Source organism: Bombyx mandarina, chromosome 24 (assembly GCF_030267445.1).
Source record: "Bombyx mandarina strain Sakado chromosome 24, ASM3026744v2".
Lineage (NCBI taxonomy): Eukaryota > Metazoa > Arthropoda > Insecta > Lepidoptera > Bombycidae > Bombyx > Bombyx mandarina.
Window position 1 is genome coordinate 3,600,207 of NC_143230.1, and position 12,551 is coordinate 3,612,757.

At 36.7% G+C, this 12,551-nt stretch overlaps 2 protein-coding genes across 2 annotated transcripts; one reads left to right on the top strand and one right to left on the bottom strand.

Moving 5' to 3' along the window:
- Positions 1-218: 218 nt before the first annotated feature.
- On the top strand, positions 219-3,076 carry LOC114250650 (THAP domain-containing protein 1). The gene is made up of 5 exons (XM_089737840.1): positions 219-409; positions 672-843; positions 1,332-1,397; positions 1,674-1,751; positions 1,910-3,076. Exons 1-5 carry the CDS (start codon positions 339-341, stop codon positions 2,078-2,080), a joined length of 558 nt encoding a protein of 185 aa, XP_089593966.1. The 5' UTR covers positions 219-338; the 3' UTR covers positions 2,081-3,076.
- Positions 3,077-4,800: 1,724 nt separating this feature from the next.
- On the bottom strand, positions 4,801-11,275 carry LOC149499939 (uncharacterized). The gene is made up of 2 exons (XM_089737973.1): positions 9,743-11,275; positions 4,801-5,275 (listed from the first exon to the last, which is right to left on the bottom strand). The coding sequence occupies exons 1-2, from the start codon at positions 10,064-10,066 to the stop codon at positions 4,982-4,984; spliced, it is 618 nt and encodes a 205-aa protein (XP_089594099.1). The 5' UTR covers positions 10,067-11,275; the 3' UTR covers positions 4,801-4,981.
- Between the last annotated feature and the right edge of the window lie 1,276 nt (positions 11,276-12,551).

The window sequence follows — 12,551 nt, forward strand, 5'->3', positions numbered from 1 at the left end:
TAAACTTTCAACATTCTACTATTAAACTACAAAAAATGGAAGATTTTGCAACGAATTTATAACTAATATTGAGTGTCGAAAGATTTTCCCGGTTTTTTCCCGATTCGCCTCTCAATCCCTAATCGCCCCATTTTACGGTACCTACAACTCTATGACTATAGGTTTCATACACTGTCCCTACTATAAAGGTCTATGGTTTCATACTTCAGCCACCACTAGCGCGCCAACAAATGTCATTGTCAGAGTCAGTCAGTTCAGCCGGTACCGTACTGTCAAAAAATCGTGGTTTTAATCAAAATAAATAATTTTCTTTGTGATTTAAAATAATTGTGCCAAATATGCCAATGTGTAGTGTAATAGGGTGCGGCAAAAAAAAAACACCAAATCAGCCATCTTTAACCATACACAGGTACGCTATAAATAACATCAAAAATTTATTGTTAATATTGCCGGGAAGATTATAATTAGCAAGGTTCATGTGCAGATAAAGGTCATTAATGGATTTGACTTATTTAACTATATTTTTACGCTTAAATAATGTTAATTTTTTAGCTGGGGTTGTACATCATTTATCGACTTCGATATCGATTTAATATGATTGCTTATTTCTTATTTTATCATGCTACCCAGCTTAAAACATACAAAAATAATAATTAAAACATATTTTATAGGATCCCAAGAAATGAGAGTAGAAAGAAAAAGTGGCTGGAAGCCATTAGAATGGAAAATATAAAGTCAAATGTAAAAGATGTTTATATTTGCTCGCGACATTTTGATGATAAATGTTTCAACAAAACTCTGGATGTGATTCGACTACGAGATGATGCCGTGCCCTCGAAATTTGTAAGAGTAGAGAGAGTTTATACTGTATATACTTTTAAGTTTAGTTAAGTTAGTTATTATACATATTTTAATACATACATATTATTTTACAACAAAACATGCTATAAAAAATCAAAATTAATATAAAAGTTTGTTATGGTGGGACGATGATTAGCAGGATAGTCATTAGATTTTTGGCTTATTATATAATTCCTGCTCCGTCTTCGCAGTTGAAGGCCTTAATATGTCTTCTCGTGCATTTCACCTTCATGGAGACTGCTCGTGTAGTTGAAATTTCTACTTTTACTTTTAGCCTTTGATATACTTGTGCCACATGGCGTCGCATCGCGAGAGCATCGATATCGCAGGATCCGACTGATCCATGACCACGACCACTCTGTCAAGAGTGTACGAATAGGAAGAATACTTGTTGCTGCTACATTATTACTGATATGCTAGTTATGACTGGTTGTGATCTATGTCATTCTCATTCTATATAACTATTTCAGACTGGCCTCCCACGGAATCTTGCTCCTGTTCCTATTTCTGAACCTTCAGAAGCTGCAACATCAGCAGTAAGTAACTTATTTATCGATAGCTGGATAATTTAAGAACTGCCAATTTTCAGTACCTACCAGTTTTGCTCGTGACTTTATCTGCGTAGAATTAATAGGTACTTCAGTTAAATGGCCCACCGACTATCAATTCACTCTACTATATCAGCCTGGCAAGTGTTCGGAGCTGCCAAATTTTGTGACACTGACTGACAGGTCGATATCTTCCGGGGAACTGGTAATCAGTGGGCGCCTTTAGTCTTAGTCTGGGTTTAAACACACTTTTTTTATACACAGCTCCCCATGACGACGACTGCCGTGTGTACTGCTTCTTTTGCTTCTGTCCCTGGCACCTCAGGAGTGGATAATCTACTGGTACGTATACTACACCATGACCTACCTTAAGGCATCCTCTAACTGGACCCACTAACTGCCAGTTAGCAATGCTCATATTGAAAAACATTTGATGAAAAAATTTGTGATCGCCTACACATAAACATAGTGTAATCAATTATAATCATTTTTTATTTCAGATCCAAACGCATAAAATAAAAAAACTTGAAGATAAATGTGATTTCTTAAGGAAGAAAGTAAAAAGACTACATGAAACAGTGCGGCGGCAAAAGATAAAAATTGTACAGTTCGAGAACATTATAAAATATATAATACAGAAAAAGCCTACAGGAAAGAACCGCCTGGCTTAACATCCCCAAAACATCGGCCTTATTGAAGTGCTGTTTGAAGGTGTAATTGGCTATATACATGGCCTGAGGCTGCCGTCAGGGCAGTTAGTAATTGAGTCGAGGAGAATGACTGGCTTTGTGGGGTTAATCATTGATCTGAAAAGCGCATTAGCATGATATCGACACATTTATATCTAAAACATTAGATTTATATCGACATCTTGTCGAAAACACAAATATATTAAAATATTTGCCACTGTACAAGATCAGCCAGGTTTAAGAGAAATCTGTTTTTTTCTGCAGCTAAAATTAAGTTGTTGTTTTCTTCGAAATCAATAATTACTAATTATTTACAGTATTAAATAAGTTAATTGTGGTTCATGTTGCTAGAAATAAGCCCTTACGTACATTTTATTATTATTATATCCTCATAATAATAATAAAATGAAATGAAAATCCGGAAGCAGGCAACGATATTGTTGTTGTTGTTTTTAAATTCGCCAATAATTAGGCAAAGAGCGTAGTCTATACAGCCTAGTCTGTCGTAGTTATATTTTTTTAATGTCAATAAAAAGCCGGTTTTATTGCTTTTTGGGAGTTTTGACGTCGAATCGATGAATAGCACATTGAGTGAGCGTGAATTTCCACAGACCTTTTATCTTGAAAAAAAAAAAACAGTCATTGCTATGTTAGCCACAGTTTTATTCCAATGCCTCATAATCGTGAACAACGATTATTGACCTTTAATACATAAAACAAAACCCAATTTATATATTATACTTCACAATAAACTATATAAAAAACATTAAAATAAAACATCAAGTGACGCTTCACTCGGGTTGCTGCCAAAACTCTGATCATATTATCTAATAAGAATACAGTAATGGTAGGCCATTGAGATTTTTACTAATGGAATCATTCATATCTAAAAATATTAAATAATTCATGGTTTTAAGTAATAATAATTATTACAATTTAGAAATATTGAATTGAACAAAAATAAACTAATTAGAACCATTCGCTATTTTTTTAATTTATTTTTCAAGTTACAGACAACTTTCGTTTGGCAGTATATATATATATATATATACTATAAGGCTGTATGGGCTAAGCCCTTTGCCTATTGGCGAATTTAAAAACTATGGCACTCAGTTTTGGTATGTTATCAAATAAATAATTATTTTTTTTGTAAAACAATGCCAGGGTGAAAGAAATGTTGATACATAAACAACGTGAAAAAATAAGGCATAGTTTTTCAAGTACAAATAGTTTAGACAATGTTGGCCCACTTTTGGGCATTGTCCTTTGTATTAAGTGATTTTAGAGCGGAAGTCATAAGGAATGATGTTTGTAATCTTCGATCATCAATAGTAACTATAGTCGGATTTTTTATTAGACGAAGTGAACTGACGTTTACTGTGTTGTCAGTTTTTGATGAAATAAAAATAGTGTTGTGACAAAGTGAACGATTGAAAAAACTCCTGAATTAATGAAATTGCCTCGATTGTCTAGTGAATAGTTGGTGTGGCGAATTGCCGATATCGGGTACGGGGTTCGAATTTTAGGCGTGCTTTGTACATACCAACGAGTTTTCGACGAAATATTATGTTCCTATAGTATCTACCTGTAGTGAATACCGAGTGTTTTAAACATTAAGAAAAACATTGCGAGGAAGCTTGTAAGACTGTCCTATTTCCAATACATCATATAGTTGAAATTGTAGACGTATAAAATATAACAATTATAGGTAGGTAATGAAAATAAAAAAAAACTGATTGTAGTTACATACTACTAGTAATATATGGAGGGAGCACTTTAATACAATTTTATTGTAAAATATAAATAATATTCTTTTATAGTTTGAAATTAATGATTAACTCTTCACACTCATTGTTCATTCATGTGACTGAACGAGAACTGAACGCATCACTATTACTTTAAATATAGCAACATTATTTCACAAAGTGACATTAGCTACTGTCAGCTGGCTTCGTCTAATTAAAAATCCGACTATAGATAAAGGGATATGTACAAAAATAAAGCAAAAGCTGTCCGCGTTAATATACACATAAATAGCTACATTCATTTACTAACAAACGGAGAAAAAAGTTTTGAAACAGTTTTAAGTTCAAACTAATTACGACTATGGCACTTTGTAATAAAGTCACAAATCTCCAAAACATTATCTAATACTTACGATCATTCGTCACATAAAATGAGCAAAGTAATAAATTAATCCTGTCACTTACAAACAAAAAAAAACATATGTTAAACAACTTTTAATGTTAAATCAACCTTACGCGACAACAAATAAAGTACTTTTCCCCTTTATTGCTCTGAGAACTGAGGTGAGTTTGTTTCGCCGGTTCTTCTCAGGACTGTGGCTTTTTTTGGAATCGGTGGTAGAGTTAACATTATTTGTATTTTGACATTCAACAAGTGTGCCATACTGACATCTAAGTTGAAATAAATGATTTTGAATTTGAACTAACATCGTTTTGTTTTATTTATTTTTGATTCTTGAAATTTCGATTTCTGTTTACTCTAGGAGGTAAGGGAGTCGCGTTGAACACTAAAATAATTTATTAATGAATAAAAGCAAAAGTTTAATTGTTTACTTTTTATGTTTTGGAAATTTATGTTTGTTAGTATCTATACATTATTTATTATTTTATTAGAGTTACTGTTGGCGCCGTTGCGATGAGATGTTGGGTGCAAGGCTTATATCAATAAAAGTGGACTGTATTTAAAGCTGGTTTATTAATCGGATCAAAGTTAATACAGTTTTACGGGACCGACAATGATTGCGTTTCGTCGATGCACGTCGTTTTATTTTGTCACTCCACGCCTCTCCCCCGCTTCCGCCGCGGTGAGGAAAATAGGGTTGCTATGTTTCGAACATGCTCCCCGGGTTGAAGAACTTCAAATATTGACTGGTAGCGGGCATATGTTGTTGTAAGCGCGTCGTATAACACCTTTCTTGGTTAAGATATCTGCCACACGTGTAATTCCATCTCGTCCAGGACAAAGGCGAATAATGCGTCCGAGCAGCCACATAAGAGGTGGTAGTCCCTTCTCCTTGATGACAACCATCATACCTTCTTTTAAGTCTCCCTTTTGAGTCGGCCATTTCATTTTTTGTTGTAGCCACACGACGTACTCATTGGAGAATCGCTGCCAAAAATGCTGCTTAAGGTACTCGATACGCTGGAATCTCTTAAGAGAGGTTAAAGTTGAATGATTTGTTAAATCAGGCTGAGGTACAAAGAGTAAAGATCGTCCTATTAGGAAATGAGCTGGAGTGAGAGGATAATAGTCCGAAGGATCATCTGAGAGAGGAATGAGAGGCCTTGAATTTAAAATGGCTTCAATTTGAGTTAATAAAGTCGTAATTTCTTCAAATGTGAGATGTGTTAGCCCTAAAATTCTACGCAAGTGATATTTCGTAGACCTAACGGCTGACTCCCAAAGTCCGCCAAAATGTGGTGTGTATGCCGGTATAAAAGAAAATTTAATCTCTTGCTCTGCCAAATCGGAAGGTAGGGTACGACTAAGAAGTTTGGATAATTCATTGAACGTTCCAACAAAGGTGGTACCATTATCAGACAGAATTGATTGTGGCTTCCCGCGTCGCGCAGTAAATCTATTCAAAGCAGCAATGAATGCATCCTTGGACAGGTCTGAGACAAGCTCCAAATGTACGGCCTTTGTTGCCAAACATACGAACACGCAGATGTATGATTTTATTAGTTTAGAACCTCTACCTTTCCGGTTTGCTACCAACACTGGGCCAGCGTAATCAACGCCAGTTTGAAGAAAGGGATATTCCAGGTGCACACGTTGACGTGGTAAATCCCCCATGGGTGGCTGAACAGTAGTAGCCTTAAATCTGCAACACGTCACACAGTTTCGCACAACCTTTTTAGCTAAATTATTGCCACCAATGGGCCAATAGTTGTGCCTAGTGATTGCTAATAAGAGTTTAGGACCACAATGTAAATGTTTAAGATGTAACATTTCAAATATTAGATTAGTTAAACGATGGTTAGCGTGGAGAAGAATTGGGTGCTTAATATTAAATTCGTAATCTGAATTGTTGAGTCTACCGCCAACTCTCATCAACCCATCGCTATCGAGGAAAGGTGACAAAGAAATAAGTTTATTTTTAATCGGTAAAGGCCTACCAGCGATTAAAAGAGAACGCTCTGCAGAAAACGATTCTTCCTGAGCTACAAATAATAAATGGTTTGTTGCATTTCTTAATTCTAAGTCAGTTAGCCTCCCTTTTTGTAAATGTTTATGATTACAATTAGATATAAAACGATAGATATAAGATGTCACGCGAATTAACCTAGAAAATCTAGATGTGTTCTGAATTAGATTTGACAATATACAATTTTTTGAAGAGCCTTGATTTATGTGTAAAGCATGAACAGTTTCTAGAAGATGATCAGTATAATTTGGGTTAGTTGGCCAGTGTGATGGGTCCTGAGCTAAAAATGAAGGTCCCGACCACCATAAAGCGGAATTACGTAAAAGACTAGCGTTCAATCCTCTAGATACCAAGTCTGCTGGATTTTCCTTTGAAGGGACATACCGCCATTCGTGTCCAGCGCAGATTTTCTGTATCTCAGACACACGATGAGCTACGAATTTTTTCAAATGAATTGCAGAAGAGGCAATCCAACCGAGAACTATGGTTGAGTCCGACCAAAATGAACACCTTTCTACTTTTAATGTTAAAGTCATGGTGATCTTTTCACATAATTTGGAACCAAGCATGGCGGCACAAAGTTCCAGTCTTGGAATCGTAGTAGTTTTTATAGGAGCTACTTTGCTTTTTGATGCTAAAAGAATGGTTTTTATGGATCCGTCTGACGTCTCACTTCGAACATAAACACATGCGCCGTAGGCTCTCTCCGATGCGTCCGTGAAAACATGAAGCTGTATTCCAATCGGCTGAGAAATAACGCAGCGCGGAATTAGAATATAATTGAGATGAGGTAAGGTTTTAACAAAGTTAAGCCATGTCTTTTTTAAAGGTTCCATGATCTCGTCGTCCCATGAGCATTTATGTTTCCAGAGATCTTGCAGCAAAAGCTTAGCTTCTACAATGCAAGGCGAAACTAAGCCAAGCGGGTCAAATATTTGGGCTACGGTAGCCAAGATATACCGCTTTGTTATAATGAGTGAAGGTGACAAATTTATCGAAAAGTATAAATTGTCAACGCGACATTTCCAATTAAGACCTAAAGTCTTCGAGTGTTCGTTGGAACTCAGATCTACACAATCTGCGTTATCATTCGAAGTATCGCTAAGAGCTCTGAGAATTTCAGAACTATTGGAATGCCATTTACGAAGATTAAATTGTCCAGACTGGAGGGCAACCTTAATCTTTCTGCACAATTCTATGGTGCTGTGAATGGTGTAACTTCCACCTAAGTAGTCATCAACATAAAAGTCATGACATATAGCGCGCTTAACATCGTCATTGTGAGCTTCATTGCCTAGCTGTATAAGACATCGGGTTGCTATAAAAGAAGCTGAGGCCATGCCATAAGTTAATGTGTTTAGTGTGTACGTCTTTATGGGTTGTGAAGGATTAAATCGCCATAAAATTTGTTGTAAAGGGCGTTGAGAACTGTCTAATGAAATTTGTCGATACATTTTTTCTATATCGGCCGCGACCACATACAGATGTTGTCGAAATCGTATTAAAATTGAAAATAAATCATCTTGTATCGTGGGGCCTACTACCTGAATATCATTTAGTGATTTACCTGTCGATGTACGAGCAGATGCATCGAAGACTGCTCGCAATTTTGTAGTTGTACTCGATTCCTTTAAAATACCATGATGAGGAAGGAAATACTGAACCACGTTATTGTTAGTATTGTGGATATTTTCACTCATGTGACCAAGATCGAGATACTCGCGCATAAAGCTACCGCATAGCATTCTAAATGTCTTGTTTGATTTTAGTCTCCTTTCGAGTGAAAGGAACCGGTGCTTGGCCATATAGTACGAGTCTCCTAAACATTTTGGTGATTCATGAAAAGGTAAAGTCACGTTAAAGCGTCCGTCTTCAGCGCGCGTTGTAGTTTCAGTGAACACCTTTTCACACGGATGACTATTTAAATCGTGGATTGTTGAAGATGGTATAGAGTCTAGCTCCCAAAATTTAGTAAGATCTGTGGTGATCTTTGAAGAATCGCAACTTAATAAGCAATGTAAATCTTTAGAGTTAGTCTTGTTTAAGAGGGAACCAGAAATTACCCAGCCAAGTTTGGTTTCAAAAAGAACAGGTTTATTTTTGCCTAGTTGAATACGGTTTGTACCTATGACATTCCAGAAAACATCTGCTCCGACCAATATGTCAATGGAGGATGGAATATGGTAAGTTGGATCCGCTAAAGATACTCCCGATGGTATATTTATGTTTTTATTTTCTAAATATGCTAAGGGTAAAGAGTTCGTAATTTTATTCAAGAGATAGCAATTGATGTTAAAGTTGTGGTTGCCATCTAATGAACGTATGCTTATCAAACACGATTCATTACACGCCGAGGTTTTATTGCTGATACCACATGCCATGTAATCCACACGCTTCGTTCTCAAATTAAGCCTATGACAGAGATCCTCCGTAATAAAGTTAGCAGTACTCCCGTTGTCTAAAAGAAGACGTGCAGTGTGCGTTTGCCCCTTAGAGTCTAAAACCTGAACTAACGCCGTAGAGAGTAAAACGTGTGATGAAGTAACAGTAGCCGTGGCTGACACGACAACGGTTTCAACTGCGGCTGTTTGCTTCGTATAATGAAGAAGCGTGTTGTGTTTTAACTTGCAGTACTTGCAATGGCTAAGCTTACATTTAGAATCAGTGTGTCCAGGCCTCAGACAGTTAAGGCACACTCTAAGCTCTTTTGCTTTCCTAATACGTGTTTCAATCGACAAACTTCTAAAAGACTCGCACGCGTACAAGAAGTGTTCCTGATTACATAACGGACACGCAACTGTTTTATTTTTGTTAATGGTAGTTAGTGCTTTAAGCTTAAAATGTTCATTTTTAGATTTGATTCGACGCGCGTCCTCTAACGTTTCCAATAAATCGGCTTTATTTGAAATGAATTTAGTAAATATTTTTAGAGTTGGAGGGTCGTTGAGAGTATTACGATGCTCTTCCCAGCCCCTACTAGTGATGCTGTTCAATTTAGACGCCATCATATGAATCACCAAAGTGTCCCAATGCTCGACAGGTTGATCCAATGTGGCTAAGGCTCTAAGATTTTTGTTGGTTACATCTACAATGTGTCGTAAACTCCTACTGCATTCTTTTTGTATGACGTCAACATTAAAAAGAGTTTGGACGTGATTGTGGACAAGTAAGCGTTTATTGTCATAACGCTCACAGAGAAGAGTCCACGCGGAAGAGTAGTTATCTGCTTTAAAATCTAAGCTTTTGATTACTAAAGCAGCGCTTCCATGAAGAGAAGCTCTTAAATAGTGATACTTATTAATACTATCAAGGATATCGTTTTCATGAACCAAAGAAATATAAGTGTCTCGAAATTCAAGCCAGTGCTGGTAACAACCGTCAAAGCGGGGTACATCAATCTTTGGCAACTTAATATAGTTTGGCTTTTGACTTAACACGGTGGTATTCTTCATGCCATTTTCAGAGCTTACCTCGGACCTACCGTCATTATTTTTGCGTTGATCCAACAGCGTACGCGCAGAAGCCACAAGCTTGTAGTACTGCGACTCAATGGACTCACGATCCTTATAATGGTCTTCCGGCGCGTCTGACAGCATCTCGATCTCACTCTGAAAAGTGTCGAAGTCCCCGTATAAGGTTTCGAATTTCTCAAGACGTACTTGGAGTTCCGAGAATTGCACATCATTGAGATAATCACAACCCCGTAGGACATCCAAATACGTAGAGAATTGTGTTATTTTGGCCTTTATTGAGGCCCTCCTTTTAATTAAGTCTTTTACTTTGCCTTCAGGCATCTTTATTTCGAGTACCAACTATCTACTTCCCAAAGGCAATGAAGCAACTAAAAGCAAAAGTTGACCCTGCCAAAAAAATTATAGCAATAGACTGCCAAGCAAAATCTAAGTCCCTAAATAAAGTATAATAGCAAAAATTGTTAACAGCTGTACTTAAGGAGTGTTATATTTCAAACTACCCGCGATATGTATATTTTTTTTTAAATAAAAGTTTCTACAATGTTTTATTAGACGGCGAATGAGTTATTTTAAAAGTTTAGTATTAAAATGAAATTGTGAATTTAAATCTAAATCTAGTGTCAAGCAAATGATACACTACAATAATAGTTTAAAGCTATACCTAACGAAATGTGCAAATGTAAATTATATTAGCGATGAAATGAACAAGCGTGAAAAGCAAAGCTCTTGTGTTATTTTATGTTGTGTTTAATAAAAACTTAATGAGAAGCATAAAAAGTGATTGACAAGAATGAGAAGAATGACCTTTGGACCTTTTGTTAATAGTGAAAATGTTGACGGTAGCAATTAATTGTTATGGTTATGAATGTTAATGTTAATGTTAATGAGGAATGGAAAGAATAAAATATAAGGAACGATCTTACGTATCTTTTCTTTGTAAACCTCCTGTGACTTGATCCTATGAGACCTTGAATAATGGTGTTGATTGTGTTGTACTCAGCTGATGCGGCAATGTTGTACGTTTGTTGGATTGTTGTTTTTTAAATGTTGTCGGTGAGCTGGATTCGGACTTCTTCTGTAGAGTAGATAATTATGGGCGTTCCACGAAGGTAATCCACCTGAGGCGCTGCTTGAATTTGAAGTGTAGGTAGGCGTTGAAAAAACAGATGATCTTCTTTTTCAAGCAGTGGCGACGAATTTCCAGCGGAATGTAGACCCACGAAGGTTGATAGGCGTCCTAGGCTCCAAAAGACTTCTTTGAAAGACCCGATGTACTATCTTCTTCCGATAATGTTGAGGTTTGAAGGACCATATGTTGGCGCCGTTGCGATGAGATGTTGGGTGCAAGGCTTATATCAATAAAAGTGGACTGTATTTAAAGCTGGTTTATTAATCGGATCAAAGTTAATACAGTTTTACGGGACCGACAATGATTGCGTTTCGTCGATGCACGTCGTTTTATTTTGTCACTCCACGCCTCTCCCCCGCTTCCGCCGCGGTGAGGAAAATAGGGTTGCTATGTTTCGAACAGTTACGTTTTTGTGTAATATATATTTTTATAGTATATTTTTAAGTTTTCGCGACCAGTGTACATAATAAAACAACGTTTAAACGGTTTCAAGCGCGGTATTTTTATTACAATGTTTCGGCCACGTTTCAGTAGCCGTGAGCACGGAAGGCAAAGATGTCCAGTGTCAATGAGCGGAGATCTTAGCTGGCTTATAAAAGTCATCTCTTGTTTCTCTGGCGACAATCGAGATCCATTCTGCACACGTGATTGCTAGGAAAGCTAAAATAAAAAGGAAAGCTAAGTATCTCATGAGAGTCCAACAAACAGACACAAAAGCAGCACTAACCAATTTTAACCAACTAATTTTGAAGTACTTCTAACAAATATTAAAAACTGTGTGTGTGTGTGTGTGTGTGTTTTACTGTTCTGTTAAACAAACGTTTGTCCATGTGTTGGCCGAGCCTTGGTCAGCATTTGTAGCGGTGGCTAAAAATCAGTAATTTTGTTCAAAATTTAATATTATTTATTAGTTTAAAGCTTAAAATATAGTTTATACTTAGTCTTCATGTACTTGCCGAAAGTAAGATACTCCAGCCGTTAAATTGCTTTTTCGGGCATTACTTTTGCAAGTTTTGAATACACACTGCGGCATTATGAGACGGGTTGACATTGGCTGTGTTTGAAGTGAACTAAACAAAATAAGAGCTCACATTTCAAGTGAGCTGTTATTTGACGAGACGAGGATTTTCTGCACCGACCGAGTATCTAGTTACTATTGTTGATCGAAGTTTGTAATTAAATAAATGTTCTGAAGGTGTTTAGATTTTTTTTATCACGTGGTCCCTTGAGAATTTTAAAATTTGAATCACTCTCACTTATGGTGCGGTGCGGTGGCGCACCTATCTTGAGGTGCGTGCGGTAGTGTGTTACGGACTTTAGGCCAGCAACACAATTAAAATAGATCGTAATAGAGAGGTAAGGGAACGTACCCATACTACGTAACCTATTTTTTTAGTTTTTTCGACCTCTCCCTCCCCTCAATGATCACTCGTAGTATATGCCAAGACCCCCCCTTTCTCCCTTTAGTTTTCACGTAGTAATTCATAAGATTTTTAATCATAAAATTAACCATGCTAGAGATTGGTAGATGGCATTGTACTACGCCATATGTTTATGTTTTGCGATCACTGAGCTGTCAAGCGTCTGAGCGACAACTTTATAAAATCAGGGTAGCTTAAAAATTGTCATATCGTTTACTTGGCAAATTTTAAGCATGAGCTTCTCTTAGATTTCACA

Excerpts from the sequence above, each read along its gene's own strand:
- LOC114250650 (XM_089737840.1), top strand. The coding sequence starts at position 339 with ATGCCAATGTGTAGTGTAATAGGGTGCGGCAAAAAAAAAACACCAAAT. Across the intron at positions 844-1,331 it reads ATGCCGTGCCCTCGAAATTT|ACTGGCCTCCCACGGAATCT; the intron begins GTAAGAGTAGAG and ends TAACTATTTCAG. Across the intron at positions 1,752-1,909 it reads CAGGAGTGGATAATCTACTG|ATCCAAACGCATAAAATAAA; the intron begins GTACGTATACTA and ends TTTTTATTTCAG.
- LOC149499939 (XM_089737973.1), bottom strand. The coding sequence starts at position 10,066 with ATGCCTGAAGGCAAAGTAAAAGACTTAATTAAAAGGAGGGCCTCAATA. Across the intron at positions 5,276-9,742 it reads ATAATGACGGTAGGTCCGAG|AGATTCCAGCGTATCGAGTA; the intron begins GTAAGCTCTGAA and ends ACCTCTCTTAAG.